The sequence below is a fragment of the Laetiporus sulphureus genome, assembly GCF_001632365.1.
Source record: "Laetiporus sulphureus 93-53 unplaced genomic scaffold LAESUscaffold_48, whole genome shotgun sequence".
Lineage (NCBI taxonomy): Eukaryota > Fungi > Basidiomycota > Agaricomycetes > Polyporales > Laetiporaceae > Laetiporus > Laetiporus sulphureus.
The window spans coordinates 119,983-145,053 of record NW_024468557.1 but is presented as its reverse complement, the minus strand read 5'-3'; the positions used below and the strand labels follow the sequence as shown (position 1 = coordinate 145,053).

At 51.9% G+C, this 25,071-nt stretch overlaps 11 protein-coding genes across 11 annotated transcripts; 6 read left to right on the top strand and 5 right to left on the bottom strand.

Annotated features, from left to right (window-relative positions):
- Nucleotides 1-392: 392 nt before the first annotated feature.
- Nucleotides 393-1,545, top strand: LAESUDRAFT_752160 (uncharacterized protein; the record flags this gene model as incomplete). Its single annotated transcript, XM_040911708.1, has 3 exons — nt 393-939; nt 1,010-1,169; nt 1,226-1,545. The coding sequence occupies 3 exons, from the start codon at nt 393-395 to the stop codon at nt 1,398-1,400; spliced, it is 882 nt and encodes a 293-aa protein (XP_040760190.1). The 3' UTR covers nt 1,401-1,545.
- A 78-nt stretch (nt 1,546-1,623) lies between these two features.
- LAESUDRAFT_752159 (uncharacterized protein) lies at nt 1,624-3,712 on the top strand. Its single transcript, XM_040911707.1, has 4 exons — nt 1,624-1,967; nt 2,226-2,790; nt 2,861-3,020; nt 3,074-3,712. Exons 1-4 carry the CDS (start codon nt 1,908-1,910, stop codon nt 3,246-3,248), a joined length of 960 nt encoding a protein of 319 aa, XP_040760189.1. The 5' UTR covers nt 1,624-1,907; the 3' UTR covers nt 3,249-3,712.
- Nucleotides 3,570-6,095, bottom strand: LAESUDRAFT_762793 (mitochondrial intermediate peptidase; the record flags this gene model as incomplete). Its single annotated transcript, XM_040913155.1, has 4 exons — nt 3,570-4,198; nt 4,256-4,921; nt 5,001-5,517; nt 5,571-6,095. The coding sequence occupies 4 exons, from the start codon at nt 6,093-6,095 to the stop codon at nt 3,570-3,572; spliced, it is 2,337 nt and encodes a 778-aa protein (XP_040760188.1).
- A 199-nt stretch (nt 6,096-6,294) lies between these two features.
- LAESUDRAFT_685356 (uncharacterized protein) lies at nt 6,295-8,707 on the bottom strand. The gene is made up of 7 exons (XM_040905885.1): nt 8,497-8,707; nt 8,332-8,430; nt 8,112-8,265; nt 7,829-8,045; nt 7,458-7,681; nt 7,189-7,320; nt 6,295-7,139 (listed from the first exon to the last, which is right to left on the bottom strand). Exons 1-7 carry the CDS (start codon nt 8,661-8,663, stop codon nt 6,471-6,473), a joined length of 1,662 nt encoding a protein of 553 aa, XP_040760187.1. The 5' UTR covers nt 8,664-8,707; the 3' UTR covers nt 6,295-6,470.
- A 249-nt stretch (nt 8,708-8,956) lies between these two features.
- Nucleotides 8,957-9,540, bottom strand: LAESUDRAFT_738733 (DUF1754-domain-containing protein; the record flags this gene model as incomplete). Its single annotated transcript, XM_040910928.1, has 4 exons — nt 8,957-8,971; nt 9,023-9,127; nt 9,187-9,412; nt 9,464-9,540. 4 exons carry the CDS (start codon nt 9,538-9,540, stop codon nt 8,957-8,959), a joined length of 423 nt encoding a protein of 140 aa, XP_040760186.1.
- A 99-nt stretch (nt 9,541-9,639) lies between these two features.
- On the top strand, nt 9,640-11,324 carry LAESUDRAFT_745029 (DUF1751-domain-containing protein). The gene is made up of 6 exons (XM_040911347.1): nt 9,640-9,986; nt 10,035-10,201; nt 10,254-10,371; nt 10,431-10,639; nt 10,709-10,849; nt 10,907-11,324. The coding sequence occupies exons 1-6, from the start codon at nt 9,762-9,764 to the stop codon at nt 11,121-11,123; spliced, it is 1,077 nt and encodes a 358-aa protein (XP_040760185.1). The 5' UTR covers nt 9,640-9,761; the 3' UTR covers nt 11,124-11,324.
- A 102-nt stretch (nt 11,325-11,426) lies between these two features.
- Nucleotides 11,427-14,791, top strand: LAESUDRAFT_706143 (uncharacterized protein; the record flags this gene model as incomplete). The annotated part of the gene is made up of 12 exons (XM_040906612.1): nt 11,427-11,682; nt 11,738-11,782; nt 11,845-11,999; nt 12,055-12,260; nt 12,311-12,418; nt 12,469-13,288; nt 13,346-13,577; nt 13,639-13,751; nt 13,803-13,907; nt 13,965-14,093; nt 14,151-14,467; nt 14,519-14,791. The coding sequence occupies exons 1-12, from the start codon at nt 11,435-11,437 to the stop codon at nt 14,789-14,791; spliced, it is 2,751 nt and encodes a 916-aa protein (XP_040760184.1). The 5' UTR covers nt 11,427-11,434.
- A 667-nt stretch (nt 14,792-15,458) lies between these two features.
- On the top strand, nt 15,459-16,560 carry LAESUDRAFT_815296 (uncharacterized protein; the record flags this gene model as incomplete). The annotated part of the gene is made up of 8 exons (XM_040914674.1): nt 15,459-15,465; nt 15,518-15,698; nt 15,754-15,840; nt 15,890-15,923; nt 15,973-16,047; nt 16,112-16,165; nt 16,221-16,292; nt 16,347-16,560. 8 exons carry the CDS (start codon nt 15,459-15,461, stop codon nt 16,404-16,406), a joined length of 570 nt encoding a protein of 189 aa, XP_040760183.1. The 3' UTR covers nt 16,407-16,560.
- Nucleotides 16,561-17,038: 478 nt separating this feature from the next.
- LAESUDRAFT_815295 (protein translocase SEC6) lies at nt 17,039-17,817 on the bottom strand (the record flags this gene model as incomplete). Its single annotated transcript, XM_040914673.1, has 5 exons — nt 17,039-17,403; nt 17,453-17,467; nt 17,523-17,610; nt 17,663-17,696; nt 17,755-17,817. The coding sequence occupies 5 exons, from the start codon at nt 17,815-17,817 to the stop codon at nt 17,391-17,393; spliced, it is 213 nt and encodes a 70-aa protein (XP_040760182.1). The 3' UTR covers nt 17,039-17,390.
- Nucleotides 17,818-17,964: 147 nt separating this feature from the next.
- LAESUDRAFT_706136 (uncharacterized protein) lies at nt 17,965-20,558 on the top strand (the record flags this gene model as incomplete). The annotated part of the gene is made up of 3 exons (XM_040906611.1): nt 17,965-18,054; nt 18,112-19,452; nt 19,519-20,558. Exons 2-3 carry the CDS (start codon nt 18,123-18,125, stop codon nt 20,556-20,558), a joined length of 2,370 nt encoding a protein of 789 aa, XP_040760181.1. The 5' UTR covers nt 17,965-18,054; nt 18,112-18,122.
- Nucleotides 20,441-24,624, bottom strand: LAESUDRAFT_730191 (glycine dehydrogenase). The gene is made up of 16 exons (XM_040909790.1): nt 24,139-24,624; nt 24,015-24,075; nt 23,354-23,956; nt 22,603-23,303; nt 22,365-22,544; nt 22,187-22,306; nt 22,082-22,129; nt 21,980-22,025; nt 21,831-21,921; nt 21,749-21,778; nt 21,355-21,700; nt 21,204-21,298; nt 21,016-21,153; nt 20,874-20,959; nt 20,796-20,818; nt 20,441-20,744 (listed from the first exon to the last, which is right to left on the bottom strand). The coding sequence occupies exons 1-16, from the start codon at nt 24,556-24,558 to the stop codon at nt 20,703-20,705; spliced, it is 3,030 nt and encodes a 1,009-aa protein (XP_040760180.1). The 5' UTR covers nt 24,559-24,624; the 3' UTR covers nt 20,441-20,702.
- Nucleotides 24,625-25,071: the final 447 nt, after the last annotated feature.

Here is a 25,071-nt window from a genome sequence, read left to right as displayed (position 1 = left end):
CGGGATGCGAGTTCCGCCACTCGATTCCGTGGAGTAGCTATTGTCCGCCTTTTGGAGATAAGTGCGAGTACAAGGTTGCGAGACACGATGATGAGGCGTGTTCGTCACTGACGCCACCCGGACCCCGGAGTGGCGTTGCAGAAGCGCCCAATTTGAGTGCTCGATCAGACTGCTCGATCGCGGGCTGGGCGACGTGGTGTTCCAACTGCTCGGCATCACTGCCGTGATACTCTTCACACGCATTACCGTTGTTCGTCACTGCCACGTCGCTGTGACTGTTGTGAACTTTTACGACGTCTTCTCAACCGCACAGCTCGTGTCGGCCCAAATCGCACAACGTGTTTTTACATGCCGACGACATCAGCTGAAACAATACCGGAAAATTGATCTCCATGCACTCGGTGACAATGGATGTGGATGCCTTGCAAGGCATGCTAGAACAAATGAATCTCAAAGCTCCGCATTGGAGTGCCGATTTGGACACCTCAACACGATTGTATCACTCAGCTAGTTCGAAGCCGTCGTCCAATCCTGCCTTTTTCGTCCCTGCATACCAATGGCTGCTTGACAACTTACACAATCCATATCCTTCCAAAGAGGTGAAACAATGGCTCGCACGGAACTCCGGCGTACCGATACGATCCGTGGACATCTGGTTCATCAACGTGCGACAACGAATCGGCTGGACCGCCGTGTCCCAGAAGTTCTGTCATGGACGCCACGCGGACATGCTCGAGGTTGCGCATCGTGCGTATCGAGGGGGCGACCTGAGCTTGTTGTCTCTAAATCGAACCGTGTTTGCGGCGTTTGTGGAAATGCAGTCTACCGCAGTCAAATTATACCTTGAGAAGCTCGCAGATTGCGATATTCTACCTAGCAGTGCGACTTATCAAATTGCAAAACTTCGCGAGTCTGCTCTGCTCACGGCAACAGGATATCGTGTGCCGTCCGTCATATGTAATGTCGAGCCCCAGAGTTCTAACACCTTCCGTTATGTTACCTTTGATAGAGGATTCAGCGAATAGTCCGATACATGAGCGCCATGCACCGTCTGTTCACTCCTACCAGAGTCAAGAGATGCCCAATGATCATGGGACGCCGTTATCCTCTCAGGATGTGAAGCTCATGATGCCTTTTAACGAAAAGAACGATTCTTCGGTCATCGTTGAGTATGTACTAAATGTAATGATTCGAATGACTAGTACTCACCATTCTCTCATATCAGTTACATCGCACAAGCTGATGGCAGTGGAGCAACTACCCTGCAAGCAGACAAAGCTGAACTTTCGCTCGACGTACCCCTTCATGCGATTCCGTCCCCTCACCTTCGCAAGAGACGACTATCAATGTCCGAGTCACATGTCATTTCCAAGCAACCCCGGCTCGCCTTCGCTCTCTGACTTCAGGTCAACCACATATCAGCTCACCTTACTCCATGGGACAGTTTGAGTTGCTTGTGATAATCGCTATTTGATTTACCTGCTTGGTTTTCTTTGTGGATGACAGTGCTCCCTACTGCGCTCATGCCTTGTAATAACTCTCCGGCCACCAAGTGTGCTGTACAGAGTTAGCTGTGGAATGACAATGCATGCCTTACATCGCTACATGGTATTAGTGAGAGGAGCCTGGAATTATTGCAGATACGTTAGATTTAAAACAAATCCCATGCACAACGTTCCCACCAGAGAACAGTCACAATCTCAATCTACGCATCAATGCCTCCCCGAAATCGACACCTCATCCTCTATCTTCCACCTCCCCACCTCCGCCATCGCCTCCGCATCGCCCGTCGCCAGCTCCGGCGCATCCAACGGCGTGCTAACCATCGCTCAAGGACTCTCCTTCCCGCCGCCGTGCCATAACACCTCCTTCTTGAGCTTCTCGCCCGTCCTTCTGTTCAGCGGGTCATGCGCGAACAGCTTTCGCCAGACGCGCGAGGCGATTACCCGGTCGAAAAGATACGAGTAGTACGTACGTCCGAACCGTACTGGGTGCCCGAACCCGGAGTGGCGTTGAAGAAGCGCCCAGTTTGAGTGCTCGATCAGACTGCCCGATCGCGGGCTGGGCGTTTCAACGCTCTTCACATGCACTGCCGCCCGTTGCTTCCGGTGCCGCTCTTCGTCACTGCCACGTCGCTAGCGCTGTGACTTTTGCGATGTCTTAATCGCACACCTCGTGTCGACCCAACTCGCACAACGTGTTTTACGTGCCGACTACATCACCAGAACAATACTGGGAAACTGATCTCCATGCAATCGGTGACACTGGATGCCTTGCAAGGCCTGCTAGAACAAATGAATCTCAAAGCTCCGCATTGGAGTGCCGATTTGGACACCTCAACACAATTGTATCAGTCAGCTAGTCCGAAGCCGTCGTCCAATCCTGCCTTTTTCGTCCCTGCATACCAGTGGTTGCTTGACAACTTGCACAATCCATATCCTTCCAAAGAGGTGAAACAATGGCTCGCTCGGAACTCCGGCGTACCGATACGATCCGTGGATACCTGGTTTATCAACGTGCGGCAACGAATCGGCTGGACCGCCGTGTCCCAGAAGTTCTGTCATGGACGCCACGCGGACATGCTCGAGGCTGCGCATCGTGCGTATCGAGGGGGCGACCTAAGCTTGTTGCCTCTAAGTGAAGCCGTGCTTGAGGCGTTTGCGGAAATACAGTCTATTGCGGTCAAGTTGTACCTTGAGAAGCTCGCAGATTGCGATATTCCACCTAGCAGTACGACTTATCAAATTGCAAAACTTCGCGAGTCCGCTTTGCTCACGATAACAAGATATCGTGTGTCGTCTGTCATCTGTAATCTTGAGCCCCAGAGTTCTAACACCTTCCGTTATGTTACCTTTGATAGAGGATTCAGCGGACAGTCAGGCACATGAGCGCCATGCACCGTCCGTTTACTCCTACCAGAGTCAAGGGATGCCCAAAGATCATGGGACACCGTTATCGTCTCAGGATGTGAACCTCGCGGGGCCTTTCGACAAGGAGAATGATTCTCCGGTCGTCGCTGAGTGTGTAAATATAATGACTCGAATGACTAGTGCTTACCATTCTCTCATATCAGTTACATCGCACAAGCTGAAGGCATTGGAGCAACCACCCTGCAAACGGACAAAGCCGAACTTTCGCCCAACGTACCTCTTCATGCGATTCCCTCCCCTCACATTCGCAAGAGACAATCCTCCATGTCCGAGTTGCATGTCGTTTCCAAGCGGCCCCGGCTCGCCTTCGCTCTGTGACTTCAGGTCAACCACATATCAGCTCACCTTACTCCATGGGACAGTTTGAGTTGCTTGTGATCGTCGCTATGTGATTTACCTGCTTGGTTTTCTTTGTGGATGACAGTGCTCCGTATTGCGCTCATGCCTTGTAATAACTCTCCGGCCACCAAGTGTGCTGTACATATTGAGCTGTGGAATGACAATGCAACGAATGCATGTCTTGCATCGCTACATGGTATTAGTGAGAAAAGCCTGGAATTATCGCAGATACATTAGATTTAAAACAAATCCCATGCACAACGTTCCCACCAGAAAACAGTCACAATCTCAGTCTACGCATCAATGCCTCCCCGGCATCGATACCTCATCCTCTATCTTCCACCGCCCCACCTCCGCCATCGCCTCCGCATCGCCCGTCGCAAGCTCCGGCGCGTCCAACAGCTTGCTAACCATCGCCCAAGGATCCTTCCCGCCGCCGTGCCGCAACACCTCCTTCTTGAGCTTCTCGCCCGTCCTGCGGTTCAGCGGGTCGTGCGCAAACAGCTTGCGCCAGACGCGTGAGGCGATCGCCCGGTCGAAGAGGTACGAGTAGTATGTGGCGCCGTAGCCGAATAGGTGCCCGAACTGCGTCTGCCAGGATGTCCCTGGAACGTAAGGGATCAGGCCGCGCGTCTCGGAGAGCTTCGCGAGCGCTGCTGTGGAGTCGAAGCCAGAGCTGAGAACGGCAGGGGAATGGTAGATCTGGTCGAGCGCGGCGAGGAGGATTTGAGTGTGCGTGTCGATGGAGCTGCATGGGTCTTCCTCGTGGTGTCCCGTTTGCCTGATCGCAAACGAGCCGTCAGAGTCGAAGAGGGAGAGCACTGTCGGAGAGCTAAGAAAATGCTCCATCAGGATGGAAGGGAGCTCCACGAAGTCGGTCGCACAGCGCGTGCCCGAAACGTTCTGATACTCCGTCCTGCCAATCATAGCTACAAACACGATACATGTCAGAACGAGCGATCCAGTTCGGAGGAGTAAACACTCACAGTGCATGGCGTGGCCCATCTCGTGAAACAGTGTCATCACCTCATGCCATTCCAGCACCGTTGGCCCCCGGCTAATCGAGGGCCTCGTAAACTCGCACAGTAGAACCACCAGAGGAAGTTGGAAAGTGCCTTCCTGGCCTGGGAACTGGCGGCGGTGCGCAGCCTCGAAGTCACACGACATTTTAATCAGCGCCCGGTCGTGCTCGTCGGCATCCCGCAGATCACCTTCTAGGTCATCATCGTCCGTCCGCCTCGAACACCGCACCGTGTAATGCGCCGCACCGCTTGGCTTGCCTCTGCGCGCGAAGAGATCCGCGTAAATCCATCCGAGAACGCCCGTCTCCTCGTCCACCACCTCCAATTTGCGGACGTCAGCATGCCAGACTTCTCCTGGAGCGACGTCGGCCAAACGCAATGAGACGCCGTACAGGTTTTGGAAGAGGCGTGATAGACCCATGAATACCCTGCCAAGAGTCAGAGGAGGCAGCTTGACTGGCGGTGCTGGCGGCTCCGGAGGACAATAGTAGTCGCGATCCCAAGCCTGGATGATCGGGAAGGGGGCAGTGTTCAGATGTGCCTGCTTACGCATGCTAAGCGTGCGCAACGCACTTCTCGCGTACGGTCGAGTGTAATCCATGAGTGAGTCCAAGAAGCGCTGGACATTCTCTGTGCAAACCGTACAGAGAAGAATTTAAACATCATTTCAGTATTCATGACAATGAATATGAGAAGGACTTGCGCGCACCCGGTGATTTTGCCATTTTATCGGCGAGAGTCATATGTGCGAAACTACTCTTTCCGACCAGGCGGGCAAGCTCACCTCGAGCATGCAGCAGATTCTCTAACGTCTCTATATGTTCGGGGGTACTTGTATTGGCTGCCATGTACAGCTTTCTCCGAGGCCCTTCTGCTGGCGCACTGCGCATGATCATTTGCGCTTGTAATGACCCGGGGTATACGAGCAGATCTCGTTGAGTGAATTGCGCTTGCAATCGCAGTCGTGCACCCATTCCCATGTCCTTTATCCCCTGCAGTTCCACTGGTTTAATAATCGCTGGTGGCCGTGCGCTTGTGGTTTCGTTGACGAATTTCCTTCCAAGTAGCATGATTTCTGTCGACAGCGAAACAAACCTGCTTCGCTGCTCTGGTGGTAGATCTATTCCAGACTTTTCAAAGTCCCTCCAGAATATTAGTGCGGTCTGATGGGCCTCCAAAGTCAGCGACTTGACGACCTCGGGATCAGAAAGCACGGCATGTAAAACCTGAGAACTTGGATGTCAACGTGCATCTGTAGGAGAGCCATGATCACACGCACCTCGTGTAGACCAACATGGGTATTCAGGATATTCATGAATTCGCATAACTTTTCGTACACCTCATCAGCACATCTTACCCAAGCTCTGTCGGGATGCGCATTGCGGAGGAGCTCCGCCAAGTCAATGACCCCACATAGCAGGTCGCTCAGCCTATCCAAGTTCTTCACCACCTTGAACAACTCGGGCCTCGATTCCCGTGCTCTAAGCACACGCTCGGTTAAGAGTTGGGCACGACGGAGAGTGGAATCAGCTAGGGCGTTGAAGGCCAGCGGTGTCGAGAGACTAGGATAATTAAAGAGCCCAGTGAAGTTCAGGGCAGTCGACCATTGAGGCTGCTGAGGCTGGTCGAAGAGCGCTATGACATCCGTGTCCTCGTGCGAGGCAGGTAATGGTAGTGTAGCGGTCGTGGTGGCGGATCGAGTGAGCATGCGGGGGGCATCGCGCTTTGCATTGAGACAGCCCCGGAATCTGAAGGGAGATTTGGCCTGCTTCGAGAGCGCATTCCTGGCCGTCTTTGCGAGCATAAATCGAGGGGTGAGCGTCGGTGGACAAGCCTTGCAAGGCGACGCTGTCCACCCCTGGCATGATCGTGACTTTCCTGCCTCGGCATCTGCCGACACTTCCCATAAAGGCGATCTCGATCGAGGTCGTCCAATTGATGGCCTCCCATTCGACGAAGGCAGGGCTTACATTCATTTTGTTTGCATGTTTCCAGAAAAGCATGGGATCTAATGCTCTATCCATGTATCTCACCCATAGCATAGTAATTAGCTACTGTAGCAATAATTAGGTCGGACGGTGTGGGTCATGCTCAATCCAAGAATATGATGGTGAATGCTGCGCGTAACCAATGCAGATAAAGATGACGTGAAAGCGTACAACAATATGGAGATACAAGCTCATGACTGATCCATGGGAGACCCTCGTGTTGACAAACCATCCTCTTCATTTTGATCGTGCATCACAACATCTCCGTTCGTCCCAGAATGAGACTCGTTATCCGGTGTTTGCTCCGGATGCGTACCATTTTGTATGCCGGCTTTCTCCGTCCGTCGCCGTTTACGGGGCCCAAGGGGATCGTCCGGTGCGACCTGTGGAGCTGGTACGGGCTCCACCGCGTAGTACCAATATTTACTTTTCTTCTTCCCCGCCACTGCTTCCACCACCGTCTCTGTGGGTTTAACCGCCGCTGCGCCGTGTATCTTGATCTTGAGCCCGTTGCCATTCTGTGCCGGTGCGGTTGTTGACTGTGTTTCGGTAGACCCATTGCTGACCAGACTATCCTCTGTCCGCGCTCGCTTTGGTGGACCGTCCAATTGCATGTCTACGGTCGCTCCTAACCGAGTAGAACGGCGTTCTCCGCGCCATTCGGCCCAATCATCCTGAGCTCCACTGGACCGTCTGGCATGGACAGCTGCATGAGTGGCTCGCGTTGACCGCCGCCGACCGATGCCAGGGTAACGACCGTTGGCACCACGGAAGTCCGCCAGATCGTCGTCATCTGCCGGTTCATCATAATCCTCGTCCTCTTGCTCTTGATAAGTGTACTCGTCTTGATCGTCCTGGAACTGCACAATATTCTAGCGTAACGCAAGGAGAAGATGATATAGAATTCACCTCACTGGTGGGATCGTTCATGTACGCATAGTCAGGGCGAGTAGTCCGCCGACGGGTCCGGGTTTCCCGAACTTCTGCCTGAGCAATCAAGAGATTCCGTTGCTCAATCTTCTTACGGGCGCGTTGGATTCGCTACGTGATGACCGGTCAGTCACGTGCGTCAACAGCGGTGTTCAACATGAGAAGATATGGCAGCAATGTTGCGCGTGGCGCTCCGAGGTCTGATAACCATGCTGCCTCTCGCATGTAAAGAGATATGACCTACTCACCGCTATTTCGGCATCAATCGCCTCAATTCTCTCTTCCAGAAGCTTCAAGAGTGCAAGATGTGCTTGTTCTAATTTCGTTCTTCGTCCACCTTCCTTTGGTTCTGGAGGCGCAGCCTCCTTAACCTTATCGACAACCTCCATATATTCTTCGCGTGTGGTAGAAATAGTTTGAAATGTCGCAGTGATCTTCCATGGATTCGTTGAGATATATAACCGTGGAGAGTCTACATGAAAAGACGTCAGTGAGAATTACACCAGACTGTATTGGTAGTGGGTCGCAAGATGCCGAGTAATAGTTGAGGTCACCTCAGGAAGCAAATACGTGCAAATATGGAAAATGCATGGCGAAGAGAAAGAAAACGTGCACGGACCATCTACAGCCCAGTAGCGTTTGCGCTCTTTGTCCTGACCGAGTGGGAGCAGTAGCAAATTTTCCTGGCTTTGGGGGTCGCTGGGCGGAGGAGGTGCAGACGTAGTCTCAGTCTTCTTGTGCTTGTTATGAATGACACCCCAAGCGCGGTCTATGATGGCTTTGATGTCTGAACTATGGCAGAGTTGCAATTCCACTAGCTGTCGGAGCACCTTCAGCTGAATATAATTGCAAGTCACGCGTGTCAGTCATGCGCAGATCCGAGTGTCACGGTTGAGGCATACCTTCAAGTCCCATGGCGCAGCAAAGAATCCATTTAGCATCTGGTGGAAGGGATCCACGTTCTTCTTCAGCTCATCGTCCCAAAAGACCAACCGCTCTGGCGTCTTGAGGTACTCCTGCAATACAGTGGCCACAGTTGACGATATCACGTCTGAACTGTTATGCAAAGCGTGTCCGAGTAAGGAAGAGACGGCCACGAACGAAGTGCATACGATATCCCACCTCAAGTTACGCGTTTGTGGATGCAAGTTCAACACAAAACGCGCCAAGATTTGAGTTATTATCGGGTTCGCTTCCTCCGATAGCATCGCCTCCTCAAGACTGTCGGTGCCGGCCCAACATAGTCAGCCCGCGAGGAATCGGCTCGTCAAAACTCGCAGTACTCACTCCATAGGTGTGTCAAACCCTTCCACCTTACCCCGTAGCTGCGTGAACTTGCAAATGAATGAATACACAAAGGCCGTTTCCCACCGGTCTCGAGGGTGGGTGGCATTTGAAGGAGGACATATGTGCCCCTTCTTCTCAATAGACGCGTCGGGAGCAAGAGCTTTCATGGCGGTTGTAGCGGTGGTGGATGTGGAGCAAGAGCATGGACGAGTGTAAGGTACAGGAGCGAAGGTCACGTTGAGACCCCGTGAATTCTAATTCCGTCGCCACGAACAAATACGTGATAAACACTGGCTATGCAAGCATGTCGTTGCACGCCGTTGCAAGCACTCTGCAACAATGGGACGAGCAGTCCTACCACCAGAAAGATCCGAATACGTGAACAGAGTAATAGAGCACATATATTACAGACGTTCCAACAAGATATACATGCAGCGGCCATTGGTATGAATGCGAAGCGTTAGCCTGGACCGACCTATCTCGCAGCCGTCAGCGTTGTTTTACGAATAGTGACCACTATTCTCACCTTTGGGATATCATGGTGCTCGCTCAAGGCCTCCAGCTTCGAGTTGAATTCATGCACACGGTCTTTGTGCGTTTGATTCGCAAGCTTAGCGACTTTAGCGGCGAGCTGGTTGATGTATGTCAGTCAAAGAGGAGCACACCAATGACAACATTGGAAGAACGTACCCGTTTCTTCTGAACCTCCTCGAACCTTCGCTCCGCCGCCGTCTTCCTATCGCTGCTGCTACTAACTACTGGCGAGCTCCTGCCACTTCCTGACGGAGATCCACTCTTGGCCTCTTCAACTTTCAATGCCGACTCCAGTTCCTTCAGCCGCTCCGCTTCAGCAACCTTGTCCTCTTCTTTCTCCTTCTCCTTCTCCTTCTCTTTGGACTTGGATTTGTGCTTCCTCCTGTGAACGGCTTGAGTACAATACCGTCTGCGAAGCACAGATGTAACGCACTTCTTGACGATGCCTCCCTCAGCAACGCCGCCCCTCAGCTTGAGCGCGCCGCCGGGGCGAAAGTCATAGTGGGACATGGACGAGAGTGATGGTCATGGACAGAGAGTGGCCGTCACGATTGGTGTCACGCTCCGGAGGTCATGCATGGGTCACGCACGCGGTAGCGCTGTTGGTCACTGTCCTCGACATTCTTGCGACCAACTCTCCAGTGCGGATTGCGGCTTGCTACCAGTACCTGTTCGTGCCATCGTCTGGGCCGAAGGTTTCCGAAGTCAGGCTGCAGAGACTGCTCTGAAAGATGGCTGTGCTGTCGTTCTCGCCTGCGCAGTTCGTTGCTGCTATTCCACCTGCAACTCGCATTTATACTGTCGCAACCGTTGCGTTGTCTCTGGTTTACTACATTCTATCATGGAAAGGCGGTGAAGAATTTTCTGCGCCATATCTTGTATTGGTCCCAGGGTCAAGTCTATTTTATCCGTGGACCTTCCTCACTTCTGCTCTCGTGGAAACAACCATCATCGAGGTGAGAGCTCAACATTAGAGCGATGTGTTATGACTGAGCTATGTTCAGCTTTTGTTCACTCTCTTGGTGATTCCTGCATCTCTGAGATACTTGGAACGATTATGGGGTGCCGTGGAGTTGCTCAAGTTCATCGCCGTCACCATAACGGCTTCAAATATCATAGCGTTTGGATTGAACTGGATAGAGTACATTGCCCTGAGAAACCCAGTCTTCCTGTGAGCTCGCCCTAAAGGATGTTCTTACATGTTGTCTTACGCGGCATCCAAGCTACGGGCAGCAGTATCACGGACAAATGGCACTACAGATTGGGGTGCTCGTCGCTTTCAGGCAAATCATCCCCGAACATCAGGTGCAGTTGTTCGGCATCATCAAAGCCAGGGTTAAGGTGCTTGACTGTTCTAGTCCATCTCATGGTTGGACTCAAACCTAAGAATGCACCCATAGACACTCCCGATGGCCTATGTCACATTTTCAACTGTCATGTGTATCCTTGGATTCCAATGCCCGTTCATCGTGATTCAATTCGGCTGGCTAGTTTCCTATGTATGGCTGCGCTTCTACAAGAAGAACGCAGTGGACTTGAATGGAGGGCCGCTGTATGGCGATCGTAGCGAGACCTTCGCATTCGTCACCTGGTTCCCTCCGTTGATCCAGTAAGCACCTTGTATTCCCCCTGCCTGCTTTCCTAATCTTGGCCGGTGTCTTCGGCGACGTTCTTGCAGCGTCCCGATTACTTGGCTCGGCAACACCGTGCATAAATATGCATCGAAGCTCCATCTCATCCCATCATCTGGAAACGACGTAGAGTCTGGAGGATATGCGCCGCTGCCCGGCGGCGCTCGTGCTGAGGCTGAGAGAAGGAGGTGCGGATCTCAATGATTCCTTATTTCTAAATTGTATTCTGAAGAAGACCTCACCAGAGCAATGGCTTTGAAGGCACTAGACCAACGACTAGCTGGTGGTACTTCATCTTCATCTCCCCCGCAACGAACTGCCACTGGATCGCCGGGTCCGTCACGGCCGGCAGCAAATGGCGTTAGTAATTCCGAGCCGTCAGCGTCCAGGAAAGCTGGTGCAGAAAGTGAGGATCCGCAGGCGGGCGAATCATCAGAGAATGCAGATGGCGAAGAAAAGTAATGTTTCCAGAGCCTCTCGGCTCGTGGTTTATTTCAGCAAGAGTACGATAACCTATGGCGTAGGCGTATCTGGGAACGAGGTTGCTCACGAAGTACTGTAGTTCACGTCATTTCTAGTCAACCATATTTGTGGACACCATGCATTGCCTTGTACATTAGGGAACTCTGCGATTGATAGATGATAGGTTATGAGTAGGCTCGTATACACCGCCGCGCAAATGAGCTGCCTCGACGGCCGGCGCTTATGGGATAGCCGCCGACTCTGTATAACACTACGTACTGGATGCCTCGCCGTTATCCAGCTCGAACAACATGGCTTCACGCTCATCTCATGCAGCTGATGCCTCTCAGTCAAAATCGGGCTCTCTTGAGAACCCCAGTCCAAACATCCAGCCGAGGCCTAATTATGGACAAGCTGGATCCTTGACACGCTCACCGTCCACGTTTCCGGTCGCGATCTCTGCGCTAGACGCTGTTACAGTCATGGACGACTATGACCCAGACGACCTACTCACTAAACACACTGTATCAGAGGTCAGGACAGTACAGCAACGCCTGAGGTACGTACTACGCTAAGATCTGCTATGCAGAACTCGATCCATGTCACTCCTACAGGGCCAATGCCGAGGCAAAACAGGAAGAATTACGTCTTATGGTTGGGTGCGTCCGAAAAGACCCAATGTGTTAAAGAACGTCCCTCCAACTGTACCATGAAAGCGCAGGGAACGGTACCGCGATCTACTCCAGGCTTCGACATCCATAATATCCATCGCAGAATCCTCGAAGCGTGTGCTAGAGGTGTTCCATGAGATGTGTGATATTGTTGGCGCAGCAAAGTTGCCTTGTACCCCCAAACGCTCTTCGACGAGCGCAGAAGGTGCATTTTCAGTGACACTCAGATAACATCATTAAGGCCTGACAAACATACTCAGACGAGCACCTCGAAGCACTACAGTCGCTCTCTGCCCATCTCAAACTTTTGTTGGATGCCCCAGAACATCTATGGCGCTTTATGGAACGTAAACTATACCTGCACGCTGCGTGGCTCTTCATGACTGCTCGTGCTGTCCATCGGACATTGCTACGAGGAGGTGGAGATGCGGATCAAAAATGGCAGGTGTATGCCATCGATGTTTCCGTAAGCTCAGAGAACTGTAGTGTCAGAGCTGCAATGAATTTCTTCTGCAGGAGCAAATGCCAATAGTACATCGTCAATGGGAGGCAATTTCACAATTCCGTGTACAAATCACCCAAAAAGCTACCGTCTCCCTTCGAGAGCACATGATATCACCTGAGGTAACTCTCTCCAATCGTTGAGAAGCCGTTCGGCTAAATACTAGTTGCAGGAAGTCTGCGCTACTCTACTGACTCTGCATTTGCTGGAGTCGCGACCACTGTCAGAGACATTGACGATCTACCTAACCCAAAGATCAAAGGCTCTGTCTTTCACATTATCGCACCTCTACGAACACCACATGAATGGTGATGCTCACGCATCTGTAGGCAACGGGAAGACCTCCAGCAGAGCGCACAAAGCCAATGTGCGGGAAATCAAGCAGAGATTGCAGACTGTACTTGAAATCATCTGCGGAACATTAGGCACTGCACGAGAGATTTTTGCGGACAATGCCCGGGCCAACAAGCTATCTATGATGAAGCAAACACTGCAATATATTCAAACTGGGTCGATGCCTGCGGCCCATCTCCCGGCCGAGCTTGAAATAACGACGAGATCTTTATTGAACTCACTACCGGCTTCTACCCACTTTCTCCTTCTTCCAGAAAGCATCAGATCATACAAACCATACGTCGACGGCACATCTCTGTCATCTTCAATTCCGCAAGCACAACTTGATGAGAAGCTGGACGCTTGGTTCACCCAGTCTATGTCAGATCTTGGCGTTGTTCTGCGGAGGTGGTTTTCAGCTCTAGAAGGCGTTCGCGAGGTCTGGGAGATCCGAACATCGTCCTTCGATTTGATTGAAACACTTGATGGGATACAAGCTGAAGAAAAATCACGGATGCGGTCGTTCCTAGACGATCATTCACGGCGACAGGCGGTCGTTGTGTGGAAATCGGCTCTGGAAACGCTGGAAATGGAGTTGAGAAAGCATCTCTCACATGCGATCGAGACTGTAAGACAGAAGCCTGACGAGGCTTTATCAGGTATGTTGAAATTATCGATATATCGCTTGTCCGACACACGTGCTCATATTTTATTAGACATGCAGTCCATCGAGTTTCTCTTCGAGGTTCCTTCGCCCCAACACTCCTTTGAAGTGAATATGGGTTCGCTGACGACAGCTTCATCGTTTCGACGATATAAGGCCTCGATTGAGCGACGCATGCAAGGACGAACCTCTCTTTTGGACGAAGTACTGGGCTCGGTTGAGTCCCAAGCGCGTTCGCTAAAGGAGGATTTAGAGGGAATGCAAGCGGTGGACGCTGAGTCTTGGTACGTCGATTAAATAGCTTCTGCGGTCCTATATGTGCTGATAGATTATCTATAATGAAAGCGCACTAGCGCAAGAGCTGAGAGAACTATATAAATCAGATGCTGAGGCTCTCTGCACCGGACTCGTCACTATTTTAGAGCATGCTACAGATACCAATACCACCGATGAGACAGGTCTGTAATCATATTTCGCGCGGCCGAGCTATGCTCATTGAGGGCTCGAAGACGCCTGTAGAAGGACATCTCTGTTCGTGGGACAGGCCGCATACAAACTCGCATCAACATCTTCCTTCATTACGACTATTGGTTGTGATGAACTAGAGACTAGCAGTGAGTGCCATTCCATCAACCGTCTGGCGGTTAACCTTCAAGCCCGACAACGCATAGAATTCCGCAAGCTGATGCATGCAATATGCGACAGCGTGATGCAACGATGGATGAATCACGTCCTCAAACAGATCATCGCCACATACGCATCAACTTTTACGTCTTCCGATATCAGTCGTCAGCAAGGCAGTACGTCCTCGTCTCCACTCAGTTCCGTGTTGCTCACAGGTTGACATTTTCGGCTAGTTGCTTCTTCGTCGGTCACATCAGTCTCGCCGGCTCTCGTGCACGTCCTATTCCTGCTGTCAAGTTCACTTCATGATATATCAGTATACCTCGAGCCCGCAGAACGGACGGATCTGATCGCCAATAGTCTTCGAGATTTCTTCCAAGCTGTGCGGGACAGTATCCAGAATGCAGAACAGAAGGGGACCACCAATCAAACAGACGTGCAGCATTTCTACGACATGATATTTCTGCGAAAATTGGCGTGTGAATGGAAAAGCAGATTACCCGACGTTCTGGAGACGTTGGACCATCACTTAGCTGCAACACAGAAGAAGGTTCTGTTCCTCCTATGGATGAATTCAGACACTGACCCCGTAATCCGTCAGCTTTCCCAGGCAAACGTTGTGCACTTGCAGCTCGACGTTGACGGCAGCATTGCGGAATATTTATCCAGAACACAAACGCTATTGTCCCTCTTATTGCCGCCTCACGATATACGAGTAGAAATGGGCGGCAAGACACAAACTCACGACCAGTCGAATAGCCTCTTGCCATGTGGCATTCCAGCCGTGGGACAGCACTTGCAGCCCGCGATGGAACTTGTTAAACCTTCTGCACGGTTTGGTTTGCTACTCGTAGGCGGTGCTGCACTTCGATAGATGTATGATCTGTCTATCATCTTCCTCCAAACGTTCAACGTTTCAGTCGCCCTGAACGAATGAATCTCGTGCACCTAAAACATAAGTGTCTCTTCGACGTAGGTCAGGTTAGACTGCAAACTCCAAAGGAAAACATGACATCTCAGTTGAGCGACTGTAAGCGTCATGGCGTATTGTTCCCCACGGGAGTATTTTCGTTACATGCGGTGGAGCATCACCATACAGGATGGCTGTATAATGATCATCATCGTTTCCTGATGGTGCTAGATCTTCACCACAGGTTTTCGGCTGGGATTCAATAGAGCTGCCACATATACTCGCGGGTCGTGGAAACCACGACTCTCAGAGTTCTCCTTCTGTAAAGGGCCGATTGTCTCATTTTTACAGCTAGCGTACTCACATTCAGTCGTGTGGAACCATCGGGACTAAGAGAGAAGGTGTGAGGGTCGTACGTATTCTCTCTGATCTATGTTTCTGATGACACTCCAAAGAGGCCCTTGGATGGCTGAAGGCTGCATCGGTTGCCTCAATAAATCCGCTACTTGAACGTGCATGCTCTAATCAGTCAATCTACACTACTCTTTCCCGACTCCTTGTACATCTGTACAAGCTAAGAACGGGCATCCTTCTACGCATCCATTGCGGTCGCTTGTGCGGCCTGTAATCAATGGAAGGTAAGCATATGTCATGGTTGTCCCTCCTGTGTACTGACTCTGTATCCGACAGATCTGAAAGCCGAACTGCTGAAGTTGGTTCCGCTCTTTTTCACTTTGCATATTGTGGGGGGACACGTCGGGCTGCCGATGCTGGTCTGCACGTTCTTCGCGTCAAAGACAACTCGAAGCAACCCAATTATCATCAACTTCTGTGTAACCTGGGTCATCTACTCTATCTCATTCTGCTTACTGTGAGTGACTGCATTTCTTGGATGACAGCAATAGCAACACTCATAGAGTAACCAGTTTCTACGGGAACTACACCCGAGCAGACCATGTGCCAGCCGGGTTGTGTGCAATCCAAGCATCTCTTGTGTACGGTTCAACGGCAATGTGCGACTATTCTTGCTACTTATAATGGAATATACTCATTCCTTCACAGGACTGCGGTCGCTGGTCTGATTATGGTCGTCCAGGTAGGATGTGGGGCGATGTACGTCTGACTCGCTGTTGATTTCTTGTTAGATCTGGAGTACGTTCTGTGCCCCGTGGGGCTTGCCGTATGTCTCTTCGTTGTCTAGAGCGGTCAAATTGACGATTGTATGCATTCGTTTCTCGAGTCACAAGCGTTCGATCGCATTTTTCAAAACAAATGCTCATTTAGGTGCTCTCGGTCCCATACATGACTCTCCTACTCTGCTCTGCAGCATCCGGCTATGTGCGTTCGGTGTGCCTATCCTATGTTAGTTGCGCTTGACCGGACGGCGGTATAGGTCGCAGTCACACATCCAGACAACGTCATAGCACTCAGCGGTATCTATTGCTCAATCGAGACCGGTTTTTTTGTAAGAACATTTCCTACGTCGGATGCAAAACAAGCTCATGGCATGTTTTTATAGTCCACGTCAGATCGTTCCGTTGTTCTGCGCAATGATTCTGCTGATAGCCTCCGCATTTGAAGGTAGATCAGCATTCCTATACGTCTGAAGCCGAGCAAAACTCACCTTGCAGCTGCAGCTTCTGTCACTATCCGTTGCTATCACCTCTGGCGGCTCGTCAAGGATGTTTGCCCAGATGCAGATGTCCAAAGACCGTCTCTTTCTCCCTATCTTCGGGTGGGTTCCGATATTTTTGCCTGTCAATTTGCCAACGCAAGTTATCTTACAGGCTACGATATTTCTCCTGTGGTCGTGGATAGCTTTAGCGTGAGTGTCCTGCTTTTCAAATCATCCTGCTGTACGCAGCTTGACTGGATGCGCAAAAGGACTTGCATCTCGTTCAGTTCACCACGCACAGCACTAGTCACCGGTACATTTCCGTACATAGCGCAGGCCGCCAGTATGTCTTCTTCGACGTGGAAAGGGGTACAGCTCACGGTCGTTCGGATAGTGCCACTGATCGCATTCGTTGTCTTCGGAACGCAACAAGTAAGGGGTCGTCCAATGCCAACCACAGGCCGCAATGCTGACGCCTTTTTCATCAGAATGTAGCTTGTGTCTGGTTTCCCTGCCTAAGAAGACGCAAGGATGCAGTGCTGTGCTCCGCATCAACCGTCAGGAATCACTAGAGCTCGCGCCCTTCAATACGGCCGCCCACGTCCTTGGCGTCCAGCATGATCGAGCCATATAACATATCAGTGTCTCATACGTTTCATGAGGCGGACGAGGGCGGCACGTTTCCTTCACAAGCGTAACATCGTAGTCATATGATGAACTTCCTGCCTGAGAAATCAGTTGGGAACGCACGAATCCTGTACGGAGTGCTAGACACATCGCACTATATCCTCCCTCCTCTCCTCCCCCAGTGTAGAACGCGTGCGACCCTATACTGATCGCTGCCTTAACTCGGCCAAAAAATGTGGACAATGAAAATTGCCCGTGGTATGATCCAGAAAATGACGACAACCTGTAGTACTAGCAGCAAAATTCAAGAACTGAGATCCGTCATGCCCCTCCCCTATCCAATGAATCAATATCAAGGTAGCCTGAGTGAAGGAAATACTTACACAAGGATGTTATTGCTAGAAAAAAAGGTCTATGAACATACCGCAGAATTGTGAAACATATATGGCGTACATTGGGATATGGATCAGCTTCACAAAATATCCAATGAACCCCATAACTGCGAATCCAATGGCCACAGCTTTGCAAATCTGGAGGAACTCTACATAACCCATGTCAGCCACCAGAGCGGCAGAGGCATGTCTCAACCATACCTTTCTGTGAAGGCTTCGTGCAGCGAGTCAAGAACTGTTGTTGCACAGCGCGTGAATTCTGAGTCGGGTAACATGAGGAGCAGTGGCTGCACCTGTCTCCCATCTTTGACAAACTCCTGCGGTATCTCCACGAACTCTTTGAGCTTCTCAGACATCGTATAGTGTGGTAGTCAGGTGAAGTTCTGGATGAGCGACGTGGTCCAACGTTGCCAACACCTGCAGCCACAGCAGTGTTGTCCACGTGGCTGTGACCGTTTCTAGTCGATCAGACTCATCCGCTAAAGATACGATTGCCCGCCAAGTTCCAACCTGAGCACGCAGCGATACGCGGCGGACTCGGAGTACTTCCACACATTCGCGAACAGTTACATTCTCTCCTCCGCGCGGCTCAGGTGCGCGATGTATTTGAAGAATAATTCAGACCTTATATGCTTCTACTTCCGCTACAGGACCCGTATGAATGTTCTCGAGGACTTGTGTCAAGACCGGCCGAGCCGTCTGTACGAGTCATTTCCACGGCTCAAGACTCCTCGCATCCGCAAACCGCGACGCCATGCATAGCATTACATCCGGTGGTGCTAGAGAGTCATCTCATCTTCACGTCTCTCGGCAACTGTTCCGAAGCCCAGGATCGTCCATGGATGCCGTGACCCTCGGTGTGGTTAACGAGTTCCACAAGTCTGTTGCGGATGGTGACATCAATGCGATTCGTAGGGACTTCAGTGCTCTGAGGTTACTGGTCAACCCAGTGCTGAATAAGATGCTTGCCGGGGCCGTCAGGATAGAGGACTTCCAAACTGCTCTCGAGATTTTCGCAGATTCAGCAACCGTTCGCGACATCAGCCTGATGAAGGACATCTTCTCCTTCGTTCGCGACTTGTCCGACACAGATGACAGGTCTCAGCTTCATGACGCAATTTATCGGAGACTAGTTGGGCATGGCTTTCTCCGTGCTGCCTTCAACTGGCTTGCAGAAGAACCTGTACAATGCACACCTACTCATTCTCAATGGGACTCTCTCATCGACTTGTGCATTCAGCATTGGAATCTCCAAGTCTTGTTCTCAGCGTTGGAGATGATGAGCAGATTGGGTTGTCCCCCGGTGCATGCCACTTACGAGAACATTTTAACGACTTTGACCGGCCATGGTATCACCCTTCAATTTCGAACCTTGTCCTTGCTCTTTAGGGACATGAAGAGAGCGGGTTTGAAATATAATCCCAACATGCGCAGCATTCTACAAAACCACTATCGCAGGTTCGGTTCGCATGGGCTTGCTGCAGAGGCAGAGCAAGTCTATGGGAACATCTGTGGCATTCAGGATTGTTCGCCGCTGCCTACGTCTTCATCGTCGGGTTCAGGGTCATCTGAAGGACCGAAGACGGACACGGACAGGAACATGCAGTTGGGCAGTATCGCGGGGGAGAAGGGGAAGTGGTCCGCTGTAGGGCTTTACGAAAACTACAAGAAGGCTAAGTTTCTTCCCTCTCAAGAAACACTGCAGTGCGTGTTGGGTAGAAGCGACAGCATCCAGGATCTCAGGCGTTGGGAGAACGTATTTCTTCTTCGGGCAGAAGCTCCTGCTTGGGCGCAACTCATCCGCAACTCAAGTGCAAAAGGCAATGTCAAACAAACCATCGCAATTTACAAAGAAGCCCTTTCCACATTGGTTCATCCAACCGCTGCAATGCTGCATCCGGTTCTCCGAGTGCTTTGTTCAAATCGGCTCAGCACACCTACTGATTCCGAAATCCGTCATGCTCTCGACTTGTACGCACAGTTCAAGGATCGTAACAAGGAATTCGTGACAAAAGCGATGGAGAAATATGCTGGCCGAGGAGGAGAGGCCGAAGGAGAACTCAATACGGGTGCAGATGAGGACGCAGGATCCAAGAAAGGCTCTTCCCGAAATTCTTTGACACCAGACGCTCCCATCTTTAATACCCTCTTGCGCGCGCTTTCATCTTCCTCTAACATGCAGGAATTTTTCCCAGTAGCATCATCGTTGCTTGAAGAGATGGAATCGCTCAATGTCACCATGGATGCGATGACGACCACATCCCTCATTGTACTCCTCATGCGGTGTTCTCCCTCTTACCTTGAGGCCTTCGAAATGTATCGTCGCATTTCCCGTCCCGGCGAGGGCCTTTCGATACTCGACGAAGAAGGGTTCGTTGCTGTTTTAGCTGCGTTCTGCAAGTTGTCTGTCATCATCGGGGGGATCCCTCCGACGGACCTGTACTTCAGCATCGTCAAGGATATGCGAAAGGCAGGTTATTTGATGAATGCAAAAGTCTACACCATTATGCTCCAACAGCTGGCTACCTTGGCGACGAAGATTTTACGTGAAAAGGACAGTGATGATCAAGCCAGGAACTATAGACTCTTGATCGACACTATTCAGCGAGTCCATGACTTCTTGGTCCTTGATCCATCCATAAACCCCGATGTCGCCCTGTGGAATCAGTTGATGGACACTTACCAGCGTGCACGGTGCTACACCGACGCGTTCCGCGTGTGGGACATGTTAACGCGTTCGAAACAGATAGACAACGCTAGTGTCAGCATCATCCTCGACGCTTGCGCATATTCCGGCTCGTACGGCCTCGTCATGAGGTTATGGGACAGCTTGACCAGCGAACGGTTCCCGCTCAATCAAGACAACTGGTACAATTGGCTGGAGTGCCTTTGTCGCCTCGGCAAGCTCAATGACGCACTCAGGACTATGTGTCTCGAGATGCCGAATGTAGGACCTGGTATCAAGCCGGACGAGAAATGTGCCAAACTAGTCATCAATTTCGCTTCTCGTACGAACCAAGAGGAAGAGATTCGTATGCGTATCAAGACCTATCTGCCAGATCTGTGGATGACGTTGCTGAAAAGCGAACAGTCGTGAATCTACCCAAAAGCCATGTCTATGCTATTATTACGGTACATGGAGTCGATGAATCCTACAGATGTTGCGTGCGGTTGAACGTCACGCGTCTACGGGTCCGTTGAGGGGTATCATGTCCCCCGACACGTGGGACGTTCAGATGACTCAAACGGACGATGCCGACTCTTCGACGGAAGGGCAGTCGCACTGTGGACGAAGTTAGCACCACATTCAAGGGACGGAACAGCAGACACTCACAATCAGATGGAGGTCACCGTAGGCTGGAGGGACGTTGAGAATACTATCTAAGCGTCACGAGGGAAGAATGATGCTTACCGTCGTCTACTCTTGAGACCGTAGGCCAGAACTTCTTCTCCAGAAGTGATGGCACGGGGAACGCTGCAATATACCGGCTGTATGGACTAGGGGGAGGGCATCAGCCCTATTGCTGAAGTAATTACTTGTGAAGATTGCTTACCGGTCCCATTTTGAGTCTTCGAAAGCGATGACAGATATTGGGTGAGGAGCGTTCTTCAGAACGTTGTTCTCTTTGGGTTGCTTGCCCGTAATGATATCTTCCACTTCCTGGCGGATCTGAATCATCGCATCGCAGAACCTGAGCAGAGGGATCAGCTGTGTTGACACAACGACTGTCATCTCCCAAACCTGTCAATCTCCGCCAAGGGCTCAGACTCAGTAGGCTCAATAAGCATGCACGTTGAGATGGGCCAAGAACATGTCGGCGGGTGGAAGCCGTAATCCTACAAGGAGCTGTCTATCAGTCCAGAAATCAAACTCTTAGAATAATCCTACGCACTTGCAGCCGCTTAGCAAAGTCGGTCACCTGGATCCTAGCAGCCTTGTCGAATTCGGCAAGGTCGATTAGCAACTCGTGCGCCACTCGACCGTTGCCGTTCTTGAATCGCAGGTTGTAGTGCTCGGACAGACGGTGCGCCATGTAATTTGCGTTCAGCAGGGCGATCTTAGAGGCGGACGAGAGACCGCTGCCGCCGAGCATCTTGATGTACGCCCACGAGATGAGCAGGATGGAGGCACTTCCGTATTGCGCGGCTGACACGGCATTGATGGCTTTGCTGCCGCCGGTAGGGACGACTGGGTGGCCTGGGAGGAATGGCGCGAGGTGCTCTGAGACGCAGATGGGTCTGTGAAAAGGTTAGCACCCGGTTGTCTTTTGGAGGCGACCGACGTACCCGACGCCGGGTCCACCTCCACCATGAGGGCTGTTACGCAGTCATGTAAGCCGGTGAATTTTGAGCCAGAGAATGTGCGTACATAGCGAATGTCTTGTGGAGATTCAGGTGGCAGACATCACCACCACAAGTGGCAGGGTTCGTGAGGCCGATTTGCGCATTGAGGTTGGCACCTATAAGCGAATTGTGAGTAAAATCACCGTGCCGATCGACTGGCGAAATTATACGAACCATCGAGGTAGACCTGACCGCCATTTTCGTGGATGATCTTGCAAGCCTGCACCAACGATTTTCAGAAAAACTCTTCGTAAAGGAACCGTGTACAATACTGACGTCTTGCACGCCATCCTCGAATACACCGTAAGTAGACGGATACGTAATCTGACGCACGCATTAGCAGCCTGACAATAGATGAATAGCCTATCAGTTTAAGCGCACCATGAATGCAGCTAGGTTGTCCTTGTGCTTCTCAGCCTTGGCCTTGAGATCCTCGAGATCGAGACTACCATCATGCAGCGTTTTGATTGGAACGACTTTGAGGCCGGCCATCATAGCGGACTAGCAAATACACAATCCTCAGCTTCCGCCCGATCAAATTAATAAGAAAACAGCCCACCGCAGGGTTTGTGCCGTGCGCACTGACGGGGATCAAACATATGTCACGGTGACCCTCTCCACGCGACTCATGGTAGGCCCGAATAACGGACAAACCAGTGTACTCTCCCGCTGCGCCGGAGTTGGGCTGCACCGAGCACGCATGGAAGCCCGTAATCTTGCACAGGTCCGATTCCAATTCCTATCAAGACAGCAAGTCGTCGTATCTTCTCCCCTCTAAAATGGCCAAAGTGACTAACCTTGATGAGCTGCAAGTATCCTTTAACCTGATCCAATGGCGCGAACGGATGCACGTTCCCAAATTCGGGCCACGTCAGCGGGATCATGCTACTCGTACTGTTCAGCTTCATCGTGCAACTCCCGAGCGGGATCATCGCGTGCTCGAGGCCGAGGTCCTTCGACTGCAGGTGATAGATGTACCGCAACATCTCCGTCTCCGAATGGTGCGCGTTGAACACGGGGTGTGGGAGGAATGCCGACGTGCGTTGGAGCGCCTGCGGGATCGCACTGGTGGACGGCTCAGCGAGCACAGAGGGGGAGACGGGTGATGAGGAGGTAGCGGAGGCGAAGACGTTGATGAGCGCGAGGACATCCTCGGATGAGACGCTCTCGTCGAGGGTCACGCCGACGTGCTTCTCGTCCACCCGGCGGAGGTTGACTCCTGCGACGAGGGAGGCGGCGTGGACGGTCTCTGCAGACTTGGCCGCCCCAGTGACATCGAATGTGAGCGTGTCGAAGAACTCCGTGTTGATAGCTTTATAACCGAACTGCTCGACCTGCGACTTGAGAATCTGCGCGAGCGCGTGAACCTTCTGTGCGATGCGCTTGAGACCGTCAGGGCCGTGGTAGACAGCGTACATCGCAGCCATGTTGGCGAGCAGAGCCTGGCTGGTGCAGATGTTGCTGGTGGCCTTCTCACGACGGATGTGTTGTTCACGGGCTGAACGGCAAGGTTTAATCATACATCTGTAGCTCTGGCAGCTTGCTTACTCTGAAGAGCAAGACGGTACGCAGGGTTGCCGTACTTGTCCTTGCTCCTGCCAATCAGCCTCCCGGGCATCTTGCGCTTGAGCTTGTCCGTGCACGCGAAGAACGCGCCGTGTGGGCCGCCGTAACCAGCAGGAACACCGAAGCGACCCGAATTGCCGAGGACAATGTCCGCGCCCCACTCGCCTGGCGGTTTAAGCATAGTGAGCGCGAGCAGGTCGCTCGCACACACCAATAGCGCGCCTGAACTGTGTACAGAATCCGCGATGCTGCCGAAATCCTTGATGCTACCGTTCACGTCCGGGTACTGCACGAGCACGCCGCAGAGGTCCGAAACGAGCGATTCATTCTTGAGAGACGCGGAGACGTCGCCGATGACGAGATGGATGCCAAAACCTTTCGCGCGAGTCCGGAGTACCGAGATAGTCTGAGGGAGGACACCATTGTCAACCAGGAATGTGTGCTTCTTGTGGTTCGTGTTGACATATGCCATTGCCATGCCTTCTGCCGCTGCCGTTGCCTCATCCAGGAGAGACGCGTTAGCGATATCCATGAATGTTAGCGACATGACCATTGTTTGGAAGTTCACGAGCGACTCCAGACGACCTGGTACGAAGACAGTTAATATCAACGCGCATTTATACAGTCAATATCAATATCGCACCTTGAGAAATCTCCGGCTGGTAGGGAGTATAAGGCGTGTACCAAGCAGGACTTTCCATAACCTGCGCGGTTCAAGAATTCAGACATTTTATTTGGCGTGCAACAACCAACGACGTAGCGCATACATTACGCAGAATTACCGGGGGAACGACCGCGTTGTGATAGCCCATACCAATGTAGCTCTTGAAGGGCTTGTTCGCTGTGGCGAGCTCACGCGCCCTCCGATACAGCTCGGACTCGCTAAGAGACGGAATGGACGCATCGCTGACCGAGTCTGACGCGACTCTGATCTTGGATGGGACAGTCTCCGCAACGAACGCGTCCATAGAATCATACCCCAGTTGCGAGAGCATGTGCGAGACCTCACTCTCACCAGGACCAATGTGACGATCGGCGAACGTGTCCAACGACGAGAGCAGAGACGTGGGTGTGTTCGCCGTTGCAAGACACCGCCGCGCAAACGTCCAGTTGAAGGTGCAACCATGTCGAGGCGCAGAGGCTGCCTGCACCTTTGCGAGGCGCGCAGCATATCGCAGGGCCGCCATTGTGGACGGCGACCGCGTACGTACGGAGAAATAGCGGGCGCGATGGGGAAGGGAACAAGGAGGAGCTCACGCGAGTGGGAAGATATGAAAATCGTGTATTCACCGAGCCATTCACCGAGTAAGAGGTTACAGTCAACTCTTATCGTATCCCCGCCTCGGTTCAGCCACTTTCTTAGTGACGCGACCGCGTCCTCCCCGATCTACAGTAGGCGCCCGTCCGTGCCCCGAGTTCGCTCAAAAGTCTAAAGCCTAACAACCGCCCATATTCGGTGCTGTGCACAGTAAAGAAGACAAAAAATGCAGCGCGTTATCTTCGAGGCATGCGCGAGGTAGCTGCGCATGTGCACTAAGCGGATATATGACAAACAAGGGACCAACTCACAGCGGAAGCTAACGGAGGTAGGCGGGCGCCTCAGACGAAAATAATTTTTTCACGTTGCCCTGACTCGGTTCCAGCCGTTCCCCGCGTTTCCGTCCAATTATGGTGCGGGACGATCCTTTTATGTCCGAGGT